Source organism: Anser brachyrhynchus (genome assembly GCF_964034855.1).
Source record: "Anser brachyrhynchus genome assembly, chromosome: 1".
In the NCBI taxonomy this organism is placed as follows: Eukaryota; Metazoa; Chordata; class Aves; order Anseriformes; family Anatidae; genus Anser; species Anser brachyrhynchus.
The window spans coordinates 170,895,319-170,914,470 of record NC_137694.1 but is presented as its reverse complement, the minus strand read 5'-3'; the positions used below and the strand labels follow the sequence as shown (position 1 = coordinate 170,914,470).

Sequence of the window (19,152 nt, the reverse complement as noted above, 5' to 3'; positions counted from 1 at the left end):
GAGAATTCACCACTTTCCTCTACAGCTATTCCAGTCTATTCCATCGTTTAAGCACCCTTCCTGATGGAAAAGTGAACCTTATTTCCAATCTGTTTAAACTGAATTGGCTCTTACTAAAGTTTCTCAACTAGATTAAAGAGCTCTCCAGTTCACAGTAGTTTCCCCCTGTGGAGATACACTGTAATCAAGTATATTGTCTTCTCTTATTTTTAATATGCTGAAATAGCCCAAGCACTCTAAGACATTCATTTGCAAGCCATTTTCTCTTTTCTTGCAATCTCTTCTTCATCCTCTACAAATATCAAGCACTGTTTATAAATGGAAAAATAGTGATACGAGAACTGCACAAAGATTTCCAAAATCCACCGGAATATCCACAGATAGCCTTCCCCCACCCCCCCCCCACCCCCCCCCCCCCCCCGGGGCAAAAGGGAGTTATTTATCTGTTCCTGTATTGATTTTCTGCAGCTAAGACGTCCAGACAATACACACCATATTTTACTGAAATTCAAATATATTTTGTTCAATCTCTTTTTTCTTCCCCCCCTAAGAAATCTCAATCTTTTTATTTTATTAAAGAAATGTGGGATAAGTCTGACATGATCTTACTTTGGTAAACCCACATCTCATATTTGTATGTGCTTAGGACATGTTCTACACATGCAGATATGTATACAAGTATATACACACATATCTAAATAACGACAACATTGACTAGAATCAAAACCAATATAATAATACCATACAATAATTAGGTGGATTTAGGAGTCTGGATTTCTATTGACCTTAGAATCACTTAATAATATCCTGGGTATCCTGAAATATAAACTAAAATGTTTTTAGTAAAGTCATAAAATTAGACCCTAGAGTTGCATTCTGTTGTTGTTGATGTTGTTACACAATAAACCATGTTCATATTGTTAATAATCCACCAGAGGGAGTTCTATGAATAAAATAGAAATGCTGACAACAAACATAAACCTTTGAAATAAGGGTTTACATATGAAATTAAACTTACAGTTCTTATTGCACACTAAAATTTTTAGTCAAGGTTATCTCAAAAAAAATAGAGTTTAGTAACTATGGATTGATGCGGCCTCACCTCAAGTACTGTGTGCAGTTCTGGGCACCACAGTACAAAAAGGACGTGAAACTGTTGGAGAGTGTCCAGAGGAGGGCTACAAAGATGGTGAAGGGCCTAGGGGGGAAGACATATGAGGAGCAGCTGAGGTCACTTGGTCTGTTCAGCCTGGAAAAGAGGAGGCTGAGGGGAGACCTCACCGCCGTCTACAGCTTCCTCATGAGGGGGAGTGGAAGGGCAGGTGTCGATCTATTCTCTTCAGTGACCAGTGAAAGGACCCGAGGGAATGGTGTCAAGCTGTGACAGGGGAGGTTCAGGCTGGATATCAGGAAGAGGTTCTTCACTGAGAGGGTGGTAGCGCACTGGAACAGGCTCCCCAAGGATGTAGTCACAGCACCAAGCCTGTCAGAGATTAAGAAGCATTTGGACTGTGCTCTTAGTCATATGGTCTGAATTTTTGGGTAGATCTTTGTGGTGCCAGGAGTTGGACTCAATGATCCTTGTGGGTACCTTCCAACTCGGGATATTCTATGATTCCATGATATTTTCATTGTTCCAAAATACTGGTAAAGGGGAAAATGAAATGCAGCTATGTGATCCTGACCCTAATCTTTGGTGGAATTAGTATTTTGAGTAATTACTGAAGTAAATTATTTCATCATAAGAGTCAACTGTGAGTCTTTTATAACAGATGCCTCAGAGGAATGGAATATCATCATGAGTTCTGGTTTTAGTAGCATCAGTGCTAAGTGGCAGATTTCCCAAACATTTTCATCCCACAGAAAAGCACCACGAAATGTCCAGATAATTCTTTACACCTTGCTTTTGGCAATGTTTCCCTTACAGATGACACTCAGGTTATAACATTATGTTCAATACTGTAAAATGCTACCTAAATAGGTTAATGCTAAGTATGGTGTTAATATGGCACCATTTTGAACAAACAATTCCAGGGGTTGCAAATGAAGATAATAGATCTGAAGAGTTATGACGGATTATACGATATACAAAAAAGTTTAAAACAGTCTTAACAGATTGATTTTAGAAGTGCTGGATTGTCAGCTGGTATAAAACTGCATAGCTCTAATGACTTTAATGAGATTGTGTCAGTTTAAATTAGATTTTTTTTTCTATTCTAGTTAGTTTTTTAGTAGTTGATGTAATAATTATCTCAGAATCAAGAAAAGCTGTTTCAAGAAGTAACAGATACTTCTTCTTTTAATGACTCTATTCTGATACTTCTTTTAAAGCACGTTTTAATTTCTGAAGTAATTCAGAAGCAGTTATCTTTAAACGGACTTTTGGAAATGAATACACAATTCTGAAGCATTAGAAATGATTCAAATGAATCACTCAAAGACTTTTTTTTTGCCTTTTTTTTTTTCCTTCTTTTTTTCCTTCTTTTTCTTTCTTTTTATCTTTTCTGTCTCCCTGAGCAGAATATTGTGCAGTCACACATCTTATGTGATAGAAAACATAATTTTTGCTGCTAGGGTGCAAATCCAGTGGTTATCACAACAGTGGGGTCACATGTAAAAGGGATCATAAACTGATAATACAAGCCTGATCATGAAGAAAGACAAAGAAACTGCAGACAGTGGATTGAGGACTGGCTATAATTACTAGCTGAAAAACGGCTTCTCTACCTAGGGGACTGCCAGCTTTCCTTAACTGATAGCATATGGCCATTCCCTGGAAAATGTAAACCCTTGAAAACAGAAATAACTACTGCTTTCATTGCATTACAGCATAGGTCATATTTGAGAAACATGTCAAGTGATGAGACTAACCAGTTTTGCACATACATTTAGAAATTACCAGACTTTTTAGTCAATGTGGCCTTAGTAGAATTAGACAATTTTCATAAAATGACACATATGTTAAAGTGTGTGCAATCAGTAGAAGAAAAAAATGGATTCTTCATCATTTCATGGAATTTGGTCAAGTAATTTTAACTATTTACATGTTGGTTTCATCTTCACTAAGTTGATATTTAAAAATATTAAAAATACCAACTTGTATGTGCCTGAACTCATTGAGATTTTTTGTATTTAGGCTGTAATTTACTGTTAAGGCTGTAAGGTAATAGGGTTCAACTATAAAAGGCAATGCAGGAGATACAACTGTTTATAATATTATTTAAGTGTACAAATTACAAAGAGTGATGAGGATCAATACTTGCCCAGAAGAAACTGTAAATAAACCATCATCTGTACTAAATATTTCAAAAACACCACTGAATTCATATAATCCCCAAGAAATTGATGGAGGCACAAGAAATATGCTATAAGAAGAAGAAAAGGAGAGGAAGGAAGGAATGAACACCATAAATGAATAGTAGAGCTAACATAGTCATTTCCAGAAATCCTTACTTATTTTTCTGCATTTTCTGCCTGTCCAGCTTTGTTTTTAAGCTACACGTTCTCTGTGTAACACAATTGTGTTACTACTTTAAAATGATAAAGAGTATGTACATCTACACAGGATGTATGAAGAAATATTAAAGAGGACAAACCACAAAGGAGGGGAAGAAAGAAGGCAGGCAAGTGGGAAGGGAAGATTGAAGGGAAAGAAGGAAGGAGAGAGAAGGAAAGGAGAGAGGCAGAGAGAAAGTGAGGAAAAGTGGAAGAAATTCATTATGTTGTGAAAGAGATGGAGAAGCAAAAAATGAAATTATGCAGTTCATTAGATACAGATATAACCCTTCACATTTATTTTACATGTTGATCATATAAAGATCACATGTTGATCTTACCATTTTTGTATATATTCAATGTTTTTTTTTGCTGAAAAGGCTGCATGAAGAAAGCTGTTCCAGTGTGTTGATAAGCTTTTTATTAAATATGGAATTGCATCTTTCTGATTTTTAAATGAAGGTACATGGTTCAGATTATTTAAAATTACTTTTAATACAATCGATGCCTTTGTTGAAGTCTTTAACAACTTTAAGCCTAAATGAGTTCTAAAAATGTAACAGTTTTAAACCATGCTATGTTATCGTTAAATATATATATTTTATTATTTATTTCTGGTATGGAATTTCAGTGAACATTTCCAGTCAAAATAAGACACTGTGGTATTTCTCAGTTGCAGGAAAAAATGCATGATGAACAGTTGTTGAGAAAAGGGGAAAGGAAAAAGAGCACCAGACACCATGATTCTGCAAAGTTCAATTTAATAACTGAACCAGAGTTCTGTATTAGGAAATACTTCACACCAGAGCTCTGGATAAGCTGTGTCAGGAAATACTTCACACTCCCACACATACACACCCACTTACAGTTACAGTTACTGAGGCTGGCCCCAAATGTGAGCCTGAAGGGAACGCAACACTTGCTCCCATTCCCTGCAGAATGCCTGCTCAACAATATCCTCCTCCCCCTCCCTTCTGGCCCCAATCTCTTTTACTGGGAAGGTGTCACACAGGCCACCAATCAAATCAGTCCATGATGACACCATGAACCACCTTTGCAGCAATTTCAGGTTTTGTTCTCTAGCTTGCTGCCCCATATCCTGTATCAAGCCTTATCACACTGACTTTGTTTGCATTGGATTGTCAGCCATGGCTCATTATACTCAGTCACTCACTCCTGATCAAGGCAAGGTCAGGATGCTCCTATGACAACAGTTCAAACTCTGAAAGACTGCAATACCATAAGAAATGTTCTAAGTGTGAATAAAATAAAACATTTAATGAACCAGAATTCACAGCAATTCTAAGGCTTCAGCTGGAGTAACATGCCCATGAGGCGGAAAGATCCAAATCCTGTGTATTAACTATGAAAATTTTTTAAATATAGGATGAGAAAATAAGAACATGCACATTTCTGTTTCCCTGCCTCCAATTAGAAAGAAATACTTGCAGATAATATTGTTGTTTCATCCATCCTGTTACACGCCTCCTCCCCCCCACCCCCACCTCAAGGTATCATTTTTTGAGATGTTATTGTATTTATTTTTGTATGACTTCAAGTTCTTCCCAACCTAGCCAACACAGAAAGGAGTGGTATGTCCTGCATTATACTGAAAATGTTACTGACAGAAAAGAACAGAATGAATACTCCAACACTCTTCACTATCATTAGCCAAAAACTAACCATTGCATACGTCTTACCCTTGAAAATGAGGAGCAGCATCTCAGTAACTTAGGATGTCTTTATGCTTTTGAAAGACAAATCAGTCTTATCCTGACTGACGACAGTACACCTTCCTGTGCTTAATGAATAATCTTGTAAATGTTAAGTGTTTTATATCAATGCTTAGTGAAAATAATGTTAAAACTTAGCTCTTGGTATGGGCCATTTTAAGAATGCTAGTCACTGTCTATTCCAGAAAACAGCACAATTACTGGAGTCAAGAGTCTTGGTCACAGAGTTTCTAGAGACTAGGATTTCTACTGCTCACAGACTCTTCAGGTTATTTTCTCAGTCACAGCTTAATCCCTAAGACTGACTTTTCTATCATATCCCACTCCTGTATCTCCCCCTCCTCTCTTTTATCTATCAGAGCTCCCCATGTTAGTTTCACTTCTATCACCCCGTCCAATATTATTTCCTTGTCCCCTCTCACCGCCTGTGTACTTCAATTAGGCTAAGTCCAAACAATCTTCCTTGTTGTCCAAGATGCCCACAGAAAGCTCTAGTGGGTCTTTTTCTACCCTGAAAGACTTCTGCTAAATCCTAAAATATTAGGAATAATACATAGACAATGCAATTGTAGTTTGTTCTCATGCTTTCTTGGTGCCCCTGAACTGCAATGTCAATGCAACGTTTTCAGAGAATTTGGGTGTCAAGTTCTAATTTTATACTATGCATACAAGCTGTGCATTCTAGAGCTTTATTGTTTTCGTTGTTTGTTTTTGTACTTAGCCACTTTTGGATAGCCTTTTGTGACAACAAACACGATGTTTATCCCCAATGCAGAGATATATCCTCAAGTTTTGCCAAAGACATACACAAATGTAAGGTATTTGATTTTACACTAGTCTGCAGATTCAAAGGCTTTGAACTCACAGCTACAGAATTTATCTGTCATGATTCTTGTCTTCTTTTTTTTTTTTTTCATGTATGCCAAGAAAATCCCTCCAGATTCACTCTCTTTGGAGTGCTTTGTTAGTCTGAATCTGTGTCAGCACATACACAACTACAGCTACCACACTAACTGATTTTAGGAATCCACCAATGCTTTTTAGGTTAAGAGTCTGCTTGCCCTGAGCTACCTCTATGAACAGTAATTTATTTATGCTTACAGTTCAGTGAGATGAGGCAGGATTTATAAATTGAAATATTCTTGACTTGGCAGATGGAGGTGTAAATCTGCTGACCTGACAGTCAAACCATCATCAAACCTGCTGAAGAAAGAAGAGAGATATCACAGCACCCTGAACATGAAATTCTATTTCTGGTAGCACTGTCAGGGTTTTAGCTAGGAGGGAGTTCGTTTTCTTTGCAGAGACTCACATGTGCTGCGTTTCGGATTTTTGATGAAAACAGTGTTGATAACACACCGATAAAACCAATAAAACACTGCAGAGCAGTGTCCGCATAGAGCCATGGACTTTTTTGCTTCTTATGCTGTCCAGACAGCAAGGAGGCTGGGTGTGCACAAGAAGATGGGAGGGCACAGCCAGGACAGCTGACCCAAACTGGCCAAAGGGATATCCCATACCGTAATGCATCATGCTCAGCAATGAAATCTCAGATAAAGGAGGAGGAAGGGGTGATGGCATCTGTCTTCCTACGAAACTGTTATGTGCTTTCCTGGAAGTGGCTGAATGCCTGCCTGCTGATGAGAAGGAGTGAATTAACTCCTTGTTTTACTTCACTTGCATGGCTTTTGCTTTACCTTGTAAACTGTCTTCATCTCAACCTGTAAGTTCAAACCACAACACATTCTGAAGCATACTAAGTATTAACATCATGGGATACAAATGTTGCTGCTGAAGATTCAGGTCTAGAATTCAGAAGCTAGAATGAACAGTGCAGAATTCTGCCATGCAAACCTTTTCACGCAGCATTTTGGCAGTAAGATGATATCATCAGGCAGTTCCTGATGATAAAGAAGTCATCAGATTGTGATTAATACAGTACAGACTATTTACTTAACTATTATCCTGTAGATTTCACAGCATTTTACTACCAGCGGTTGTCTTCTCTATTTCCTGTTAATTATCTTGTTGTCCATATGCTAGTTCTTGAAATGCTCTTACTTTCCTCTTCTCCTACTGTGTCTTGATGGAGTGGTACTGTAATGTGCCATGTCACAGCTGTATTAAGGAGAACTTACAAAAAAGCAGCACACTGTGCTAAGTGCCAATTATTACATTCAAACAAGCATCTTAAAAATACCAGAAAGGTGAAAAGTGATCTGTGAACTAGAAATTCTTCTTGAAGAAGAGAAGAGGAAAAAAGAAATTGTAAGCAAGAGTCACAATAATAGTTCATTGTCATGAATTAAGAAAAAAAATGGTACTATAACATATAAAGATCAAATTTTATGTTTGGGTTGAAAGTAAGATCATCAGAAGGATTTGGGGACTCTGTGTTTGCATTGTTTAAGTCTTGTTCACTTTTGCTTGTTGCTAGATGGCTTAAAGTGATAAAATGGAGGAAATTGTAAACCTCAAAAAATATACTTTCTATGTCTATATTTCAAAATGTACAAGATGCACAATATTTTTTTTTTTAAGGAATGTCCTGACATTTGTAAGAAAAGAATGAGAATTATAATTTAAAAACAGTAGCAGAGACCCAATGATCAGTGACATTCAGCAAAGTTTTAGTACGTCTTCTCAATTCTGTTGTCAGTGGTGTGGGAATAAAAAGTTTTGTATTAAGATGTACATAGTGTGTATAACCTTTTGCAATACATTATCTTCTTTATATAGAATATTCCAAACTTGTGATTAGAATCCACAAGATAAAAAGCATAAAAATAAACAATTACAACTTTCCAAACTCTGATTCCACTCCTCTCTCCCTTTGAGAAAATGTTTAATAGATTAATGTGTCCATTTTAGTCTAAGTATATAGAGTCATTCTATATTGCAATTAGATAACACTCATTTTATTTACACAGCATGTCCCAAGATCATTTAGGACATGTATGTAATTTAAACTTCATTCTGAAATCTCAAAAATAAACAGTTGTTACAACACTATATCCCTTTCGAAACTGCATGTAATGTACACTAAAACCTTATTAACAACACACTATATGCAACATTTCCAGTTGAGTACGCAATAAACTGTTCCTTCTAAATAAAATAAAGGAATAAAAAAGTAAAATAAAATAACAAATAAAATATAAAATTAAAGTAAAGAAAACAAAGTAAAATAAACTTGCTATGGTGTCCTGGTTCCAGTTAGGACAGAGTTAATTTTTCCTCGTAGCTGGTAGGGTGCTATGTTTTGGATTAGGATGAGAAGAGCGCTGATAACATGCTGATGTTTTAATTGTTGCAGAGCAGTGTTTACACCAGGCCAAGGACTTTTCGGCTTCTCGCTCTGTCCTGCCAGCGAGCAGGCTAGGGGTGCAGCAGGAGCTGGGAGGGGACAGACCCAGGACAGCTGACCCAAACTGGCCAAAGGGGTATTCCATACCATCTGACGTCATGCTAAACAATATATAGGGGTGGCTGGCCGGGGTGGGAGGGCCGGCTGCTCGGGGATAGGCTGGGCATCGGTCAGCGGGTGGTGAGCAATTGCATTGTGCATCACTTGTTTTCTTACACATTATTATTATTAATACTATTATCATTATCACTATTATTATTATTATTATTATTGTTATTATTATATTCCTGTCTTAATAAACTGTCTTTATCTCAACTCACAGGCTTCACTTTCCCGTTTCTCTCCCCCATCCCAGAGAGGGAGGGTGGAGGGTGAGCGAACGGCTGTGTGGTGTTTAGCTGCCAGCCGGGTTAAACCACAACATATGGATAGAAATGTTCTATTTTAAAGTTTTTTTCTTAAGGGGTTTTCATCAAATCTATTCCTGTTTTTGCTCTAAGTGTTAAGAGCATAATATATTGCATTATTAGACAAAGACATATTTGGCAGTGTGAGTAACAATGTTACCTCCCAGTGTGTGACACAATCTTTTCCACAGTTCCCTCTGCATTGTACTCTACAACAATATCCTCTAAGGTGGCAGGACAAATGTTTCAATGGGGCTTTTAAAGAGGCAAAAAAAATAAACTAAATACATACAAAAATAAAACAAATTAAATAAAATTTATGTGGCTGTTTGGAGTCCCACTAGTTTTCTGTGAACGCTATCCTTAAAACCAAAGCAAAACAAACCTTACAGATAAGGTGCCTTAAAGTTTGAACACTGCCTGAGCAGTTCATCTTGCAGATTTATATTTGCTGTTTGCAGTGCAAGTAAGACACATTATACAACAATATATTTTGGAAATGTCTGCCTGACAGCATAAGAAACACAAAATTGCAGAATGCTTTAAAATTTCACTGTTACTGCTAACTTGTTGCTAGCATTTTACCAATAGGTTGTTTCTAATAAAAGTCAATTAAATGTTAGCTCTGATAATCCCATCTGATGCACAGTGCTAAATAAAATGAAATAATATTTGATTTAAAATAACTGAATTTCTGTTCCATGTTGTTCCTGGATAGACAACTCATATCTAAGACTACTGAAAGTGTACAAGTAATAGATTTAATAAACTCACAGAATAATTTAGGTGGGAAACAACCTCTGAAGGTCATCTAGTCAAACTCTCTGCTTGTCTAACTAGGTCAGATTACCCAGAGACATTTGCAGTAAAGTCTTGAACATCTAGGATGGGTTGCACAAACTCCATTCATTGTTGCTCTTCTAGTATTATGAATATATGCCAGATGGACTTTCTACAGATCACAGCTATCTGAGCTTAGCAGTCCAGTTTTCCACTCCTCTTACTGTCTATCTGTCAGTATCTCACCAATGTGGTCAAAGTTGTCAAAACAAACTATGATACAAAGTTAACAAAGTTATTTGGTCAGTGTCTAACTGCTATTTCTTAAATAGAAAGTAAACCAATGACTCTGTGTATAAATTATGTTAAAGAGCATATGTTAAAGAACTGATTAAATTACAGTAGTAGACAGTTCGCTCGCCTCACTTGTTATCTGATCACAGGTATAAACATATTAACACTGAAATAAACCACCAGAAGTACAACCACAACCCATTAATGATTGTCATTACCATGTATCAATACCCAAAATTACTTTTTCTTATTTTGAATATGGAGTATTGTTACAACATTTCAATATGCTTTGGGATGAGCTGCTGTAAGTGGAAATGGATAGGAAAGGCTTTACATACCAGTCCCTGCCCCCCACACCCCACCATGTTTTAGCTGTGAAATTCTGTGGGTTACATAATAAATATAACTAATAACACGATCATTGAAATTCTTTCCCATAAAAGATCATTTAAAGAATTTGCATATGGCAGACACTTTACATAAATGAAATTGTTGCTCTGTCTGCAATATAATCAGAATTCTCAGTTAGCTAAGGGTCTTTATAGAGTGAGTATGTATCACTGATTACTTACATACTTATAATTAAGTGTGAATAATGTTTTGCTGTGCTGATACTAATGACCCTTGCGGTGTGAAGCACAAAACTGTAGCTAAGAGAGACTAAACACCTTCTGCATTAAATTCATTCACAGGCACTTGTAAACACTCTGCATCTCCCAGGCTTGGAACTGTAACATATGTTAGGGTGCTTTTTAATTTTAACATTCTGACAGGGTTACAGACACATCAATCACTTTATTTAAATACATTCTTCTACTCATGGAATTTTTACTTTTGGTTGTTGTCCTACTCAGAGCCTCAAAGTAATTTGAAGATTTTCCAAGTTTATGTTTAGCGATTCATCTTGGAATATAGCAAAATAAAAACATGGAACAAAGTATCATCTCACTATTCAAACTGAAGTTTCAAGATGCAAAATGATCACTGGAATTTAAATAACTTTTCCTGACTAGTAGAGCAACGCCAGATTGAAAAGTTATACCTGTAAAGTTAAAACTTTCCATTTGAAACTTCAACATTTTCCATTTGAAACTTCAGACTTCAGTCAAATGGCATGATTTTGAGATGCAGAAACTGATAGCATAACTTGGACTGTCAAATTCTAAATTTCTAAGCGTTATCTATATGTCACAATGCAAGCAGAACCACACTCTTCACTGTGGGAGACAGAGCAAGCTACAGTTGAATTCAGAACTTCACTGAGTACGAATAATTTTTTTTTTTTAAGAATTTCCTATGCTGTAAGACCAAACTGTAATTACCTGTTATGGAACAATATGACATACTTTTCATCTCTCAGTATTTACTGACATAGAAAAGTAGTTGTTATAAGAAGGAACAGCATCACGCCACACAGTCTATTAAACTAGCACGGTCTATTATATTTCTATATTTCTTCTTCCTAGATCTATTAACACAGAAAAGTAGCTGTTCTGAGAAACACTACTGGTACATTAAGGCCACAGAGTTTATTATACTAACGTGGTCTACCACAAACTTTCAACAGTAAGTATATAGTGGTTCAAAGTAAAACACTCTATAAAAAGTCATATTTTCTAAAAAAAATATGCATCCCAATGAAGTTGCGATCGCACTATTAAATTAGACATTATTCTGTTTTATAAAAAGATAGGTAAGACAATATACTACAGTTCTAATTTCTGACAAATGTGACAAGCTGATAAACTGCTAACTTCAGAGATTATCTTCCCTTCATATGAAAACCCTGAAAACTAGAAGTATGAAGAACTGTCATTGAAACTGTTAGAAGACTGTAGTTGCTGTAGCTCATTGATATTTTCCATTTTACTCTTTTGTTTCTTTAAAAAGGCATCATAGACGCAGGTCACTGTACTATCATAACTGACAACAAATTAGGAAACTAAAGTTATAAGACATATGGCTTTGCAGATTGAAAACTTATTGAAAGTGATGCACTAGTAAAAAAAAAACAAAAACAACACAGATCGTCATTAAGTACAGAAGTTTAAATCAAGAGAGACACGGATATTTGTGCTGCCATTTAAATTAGCGGATACATTTAAAAATGGTAGGGCAATTTCACACCTCGAAAATAAAACGTCCCACAGTAAATCTGATACCAATGAGACCACACATTTTTTTCCACTTATTTTTAAGTTCTTGCTTCAAATGCTTTAATTTAAAATATTGCTATACAAGGTCCACTTATAAATAAAACAGATATAATGCAAAGATAGAAGTCTCCAAATTTCATTGTACACTAACTTTTTATGAAGTCTACCTTCCTCACCTCCCCCACTACCATCATGACTCGGTATTTGGCAAGTGTATTTTCTAAGGATTTTTCAAAGGTTCTCTGGTTTTCCTTTACTACTTTTCTTCTCTTCCTTTGTCCCCTCCCTGCCTCCCATCTCCATGCACACATTTTCCTTTCTTCACTTACATCTCACTTTTCAAAAGGACAATTTGATATTTGATACTGAAGACTGAATATCTCAGTAAATATCAGAGATATTACAGAACTATTACAGTCATGAAAAGTAATATATAACTATACATTTAATGAATTTTACTTCCATTAAGAGCTTTCTCCATCTCAGCATTGGCTCTTTGCATTTTGAAAAAAAATGTTTGTCAGATTTGAATTAAGTCTGAAAATACTGTGTCAACTATGCAAATAAAAAAATTTATTCATGGATTCCCCAGATTTCATTGTTGAGGGGATCTGAATTTGTATCTAATGTGACAAAAAACATGCAATAGAAATGACTTATCTCCTGAAATCTACAGAATACTCTAGTGGTCTGCTCTTTAGCAGCTCTTTCTTCAAGATTTCCCTGGCTCTATCTTGCCCTCATGAAGTATTATGTGAAAGCACAAAGCAAGCTGTGTATATATGTATATAGATACACACATATATATATGTTAAAAACAAAACAGTGTAATTTAGAACTTATTAAATATCAAGTCTGATATTAGGCAAGGAAAAATTATTTTGAAAAATGATTAAAGCATTTATGGAGATTAAATGAAGCTGATCATTTTCATGAAAATATATTCATTTTCATTAAAATACTGTTGTAAAGACAACCATGATAAAGAATGACTTTCTAATCAAAACTAATTGGTGGATAAAAGCTGTAAAATGTTTGTCAAGAATGATATAGTAACAGAGAGTTATCCTAAGGTTCAAGAACCTTAAACGAGTAACTAAGTGCTATAGCGAATGCCTTATTTTAGGAATCAGTTAATATTTAATTTCACCAAAGTGAAAATAAGAAGCGAGATTATTCTAAGATGAAATTTAACTTGAAGTATACCTCAAAATCATTGCTCATTCTATAGCATATATTATGTCTAAAAATTGTTTTCTGAAAGACAACTTGAAAAACATTGTCTTGTTGCCCACTTTCACAGTCAGTGTAAAATTATTGCTATTTGAGCCTTTATCTCAGAAAACTTCATGGCACAGCACTAATATTTGTGGTCAGTTTTAACTGTATTTCTCTATAGCAGTATGGTTAGTACAATACATATATATATTATTTGACAATTATTGGCTATAATATTTAAGTGATATAAGAAGGGGTCAAAAAGAATTTCTTGTGCTTAATGTGGAGTAGATATTTTTTGTAAATGTAAAGAAGAAGACAAAAAGTTTATAATCTCAGTCATTATCTTCATTTTATGAAGATAATACTCTGGTGCTGAACATCTAGAAAAGAAACCCAATTTTTCCAAAGACTGAAAAAAGTGTAGAAAGAAATCATATTATTATTTCACTTTTTAAATGCCTTTAGAGTTCCCTCAAATGCTGTCAAAGCTTTTTTTTTTTCTCTCAAAAATGTTCTACCTATTGGTGCTTTTCATATATCAGAGAGACTAATTTTCTGTCACTTCCACTATTTACGTGAAAAATGTAGGTAAATATTTTAGACAATTGGTTAAAGAAAATTCACTTCACCTGTTTTACATGGTTCACATTGGGGGGGGCGGGGGGGTGTTAAAAATATCCTTACAAAGCAGAAAGACCCAGAGTTTGAATGCTGCATTTATTAATCCATTATTCTGCCTACATACTTAAACTATTTATTTTATATAGCTCTCAGAGAAAAGTAAATTTCTACAGGCAAGCTACCACATAGTATGTCAGAGTTAAGGGACTGCCATTATTTCCTATTCACAACAAATGAGCTTTTGCAATGATACCACGGAAGATGAGGAGTCATCACACAGCCAGGATTTGAGGTACTCACTTGCAACTCTTAAAGAAAGCACCCCGAGAAGAAATGGTCTTTACGTTCTCATTAAAGCATGAGAGCTTTTTTAAAAACAAAAATTTCATCATCCTTTTTTAAGAAAGGCTTCTCCTCAAATTGGCTGCGTAAGACAGAAGGAGGAATAGAGTTTTTTAACAACCCTGCCCTTGCCATACTTTAAGCTCATTCTCATTACAGTTTATACTGTTTCCTTGGAGCCTGCAGGAAAAATAATGCTTTTTGTCACTTCAGAGAATATGCATCTGCTCTTTGCTCTGCTCAGCACTTTCCTACTCTTTCTTCATGTCACAAAGTCTCTTGCTCACTGTTCTTCCACCCACCTCTCCCAGGATATCTAGCCTGTACTCTGGCAGTTTTTCTTGGCTATACGTGAGCGTGAAAGAAATAATCCCTTTTCTCTTATGTAGATTCAACCTGATCTCTAGTGTTGTATCCAGGAGAGGCAGGTAAGGCACCTAGCCCCATCCTGAACTGATCATCCACAACATTTAACAGAAAAGCGTAAATCAAATAGATATGAACTGCCTCACACCTAAATTCAATAACACTGCTCCCATGAAAATATCATGCCCTATGAGCTAGACTTTTATGATTATCTTTTTCACCAGGTCCACAGCTGAATAACATACAGCTGTTTGTTTGGTTTTTTAATATTATAATTGAATAGATTATTTGTCTTTCCTGAAAAGATAAAAGTGTAACTATCACACATGCTTGCAAGATTAATTGTAATTACATCGGAGTTTGCATATTAAATACAACTGACTTCCTTTTTGATCTTCTATCTGTCGTTGGCAATTCTCCCATTGCACATAATTCAGATTTTAGATCTGAGCATTGAAACTTATAACTTACTATATAATATACCTTGTATCTTAGATATAGGCACAGATCTTTGTGATCCTCCAGCTGTTTCATTCACAAGTCTTCAAAGATACTACAATAAGTAATTTCATTCACCCCCAAAATCTTTCAATAAGGTGTTTTAAAGAACCATAAGATCTTTTTGAAATTAATTTTATCCCTGTTAGTTTATGTCATTCCTCATTATATTGCTTACGTTCCAAAACAAAAACAAACACACAAAAATAATACACATCTACTGAAAAAAATATTGATAAAAAGGTTGAATTTATTCTTACAGACCCATACCTGCTCACTTTTTAACACAATCTCATTCTAAAACAGCTCAGATGAATTCTGCTCTGACAGCTTATCTCTCCATGAACAGAAGAACATCAAACACTCTAGCTTTGGCTCAGAAGACTAACTTTATATGACTAAAGACAGCGAAAATTAAAACCAGCCACAGACCAAGCTCCATGTGTGGATCTAACTATCTCAGCTGTAGTGGTAAGAAAAAGACAGTTAAACCCATGAACTACAATATGGTATTAGTTACTCAAAAGAATAAATAAAATAATGATATAACTGCTGGACAAGCCAAGAATATTTACTGAAACCTTCTGTATTACTTCAATAACAATTTCTATCTAGACCTTAAGGGACCATTATTTCTCAGAAATGATAAGTAATCTACTTTTTATGTAAGCTTAATTTCATGAGCCAAATGTTTTTAATTTTGTCAAACTATGCAGAATTAAATGGCTACAGATATGATTTAGCTTCTGAATAAGTAACATATTTTTGCTCCATTGATTCTGATTAACTTCTAATATTAATGTCATACAGTTCTGTTAGGTGCAATTGGGAAAAAATTTAAAATGCTGTCAGACAAAATTCATCATTCAACTTCTGCTCATTCATTTCATTGTCCATTGTGTTTTAATCTACTTCAGAGATGAATGAAAGGTGGGATGATGTTTGAGGAAAAAAACAAAACAAAACAAAAAAAAACTTCTCTTGATACTGCATTGAAGTACAATAAGTACAATGACAATTACAAAAATTACAAAGCTTCCCTAAAGCAAAACATTGATTAAAAAAAAAAAAAAAAGAAAAAGAAAAAAGTATTCTAAGGACTTATAGATACTTTTGCTGTTATCATCTGTATATGAATATACATTTAATTAAGGCATATACTGTTCTCATTCAGCAGGACATTACAGAAAGTGAAATCTCATAACTTCAAGGAAGTTGAGAGGAATTACCACCCACCCCTATGGTTTCAAAACAGCTACTTGTAATATAAAGTATAGAAGGATTCCAAGTCCAAAATTAACAAGATAATTTTACTTACAGAAGATATAGAGGATTCATATGATCATAATTCAAGCTTTCTAAAACCGCCTTACCATTGTGTAGTTGTGAGCCACCTTCATTAGCTCTGTGCATCCTTGTGCATCAGCAAATGCTCGTATTCCCAAACAGTTGGATGGGTGCAAAAGCTTCATTAGAAAATGGCAGCAAACCTCTACTACTTGGGGGAGCTGGAGGAGGCAGGCAGCTGCCAGAAGATTTTCAATAGTGTCTTCTTTCAGCTCCAGGCAGCCTAAAAAAAAAAAAAAAAAAAAAAGGAATAATAACACATGTAAGCTTGGCATTAAAAACAAACAAACAAACACACACACCGTGCAGCATCTTTTGTAAATAATTCTAGCTCAATATACATAGTTCTGCAGAAAAAGTAAGCAGAGGATTAGTGTCTCTGACTGGACACTTCAATTACATGAACATTACAATAGTGTAAACATTAATTCAGCTATATAAGATGAATGCAAATAGAGATGGGAACATATTGAAAGGAAGAAGCTTGAGAACATTGTTTTTGTGTCTATAATGATATTAAAATCTAAATAAGTATCTAGATATCAACTAGGCTGTGATTTATTTATTTATTTTGAAATTGATGATTAAACTTGAATTATCTTCAATGGTACAGACTAAAACACCCAGCCATTTACCTCCTTGCTAAGAATTCAGTAACTGACTAAAAAAGTATAATTAAAAAACGTAAGTATCTTCAAAAGAATACTTAAATTTTTCAAACTTTTGGTACTTATTTGTAACATGATTTGGGGGGTAATTTTACCTAAATAATATATTTCATACCTCTCAAAGCATATCATTCTTCTAAAAGACTTTTATATTACCTAGAAGATCATATAAGGATGCATAATATTTATCTTCCATTTATTTTTACATTATATTTAATTTTGTCACTTCATATCATCTCTACCTTACAGACTGATAAACTTTTTAATAAATAAAAGTGAAATAAAATAATATACATTTAAAGAACCATTCCTTTATTGAGGAATAAGTATCATTCCTGTCATCATGTCCCACAAACCTGCCATTTTTAACTTAAATCTTTGTATGGTCTCTTACGTTAATAACTTAAGAGACAATAAATTAGACAACTCAGGAATAGCTTGAAGAACAGGAAAAAAGAACATGATATGAGAATGTGTAAGTATAATATAAATTATAAGAAACTAACACTTAGGTTTTACTTTGCTGTGCTTGGAAAAATCACTTCACACTGTAAGAGGACTAAGTGCATATTGATCTTTCTGTTCAAAGTATTATAGTTCAACTGTTAGATAAACCCCCTCTTTTCCCCATACAATTTTTGTGCTTGTTGTCATACAAAGAGAAATCTACACGTCTTAACAGTTCTATCACATGGCATTGAGCAGTTCCAAAATCCTCAACTTCACAACAGATTGCCATAAAAAAGAAAAGCCGCTTTATACTGCGATACTGAAACAGAAATATAATAATACTGAAGACTTGACCTTTTTTCCTCCTTTATCACAGGTAAACCTGTAGCTTTTAATACAAGATGGAAACTATGAAGCTATCCTTTCTAGTTATAATACCTCCCTTTTGCAAAGATTAGAGCAGTAGATCAAGTACACAGCATAATTTCAGTCTTCCTCTGCTTATTCTTATACATCTTGTAATGCCACGTGAGTTTCTGTTAATGTTATCTGACTGTTCATACCACTTCTGTCCCCCCTATATTTACGCAATATGGTCAGAAGGCACAGTATGAAGCTGATGCTTGGTTGACCCATATATTTATCAGTGACAGTCCCAAATTTGCTGCATGATTGCAGGTAACCACTGGCCCAACACCCTATTCACTACATAAACTATAGTTCCACTTTGTATAGAAGCTAAAAAAAAAGATTTCTTTTTTTCAGGTTAAAACTCATCATCCCAGTACTAAAAAGCAAGAAAAAAAAATGTGCAAAACAGCTATCAAAAGAATAAAAAGAGTTTTAAATCTCTTTTTCCTACACACTATTTATTTCTCAGCAACAATCTCAAAGAAGTCTCTGACCATACAAAGCTAGTCTGGATAACGTTTGCAGAATGCCAGAAAGATTGAAAGAATGTCACCCTCTATAAAGAAAGGTCACAGTTTTTATCACTAATTATAGCATTAGGAAAAGAAACTAGAGGAAACAGTTTCCATACAGGAACAGTCCCCCAGGATATTAAGTGGTTTAGCACAGTAAGTTTGGAAATTAAAAAAAAAAAAAAAAAAAGGAAAAAAAAAGGAAAAAAAAAGGCACTTAAGAGTCTCAGTATATATGTGACCTCTTCAGACAGCTGCATACTGACAGTTAGAAGATCCAAGTATCTAATCAAAAATGTTTAATAGGCTATTCAAGGGGGTTACTTTTAATGCTACTGCTTCCTCAATTTACCTCCCTCTCACACTTTTATGAAATAAGGAGCTTGCACAACTACTTCAGCATGAGCAAAACAAATTAACTAAAGCTTAAAAATCTCATTTTGTGTTACATTAATTAGTATGAAAAAAGGATAAAAAACAATCA

The 19,152-nt window shown here is 34.9% G+C and overlaps 1 protein-coding gene across 2 annotated transcripts in view; it reads right to left on the bottom strand.

The window, feature by feature from the left end:
• Positions 1–19,152, bottom strand: part of KLHL1 (kelch like family member 1) — a gene marked incomplete at its 5' end in the record, with an annotated part of 257,350 nt that overhangs the window by 131,283 nt on the left and 106,915 nt on the right. For both annotated transcript variants that reach the window (XM_080561214.1, XM_080561215.1), the window contains one exon: positions 16,654–16,850. In XM_080561214.1, coding sequence (XP_080417340.1) covers positions 16,654–16,850 — 197 coding nt within the window. The remainder of the gene's footprint in view (positions 1–16,653; positions 16,851–19,152) is intronic.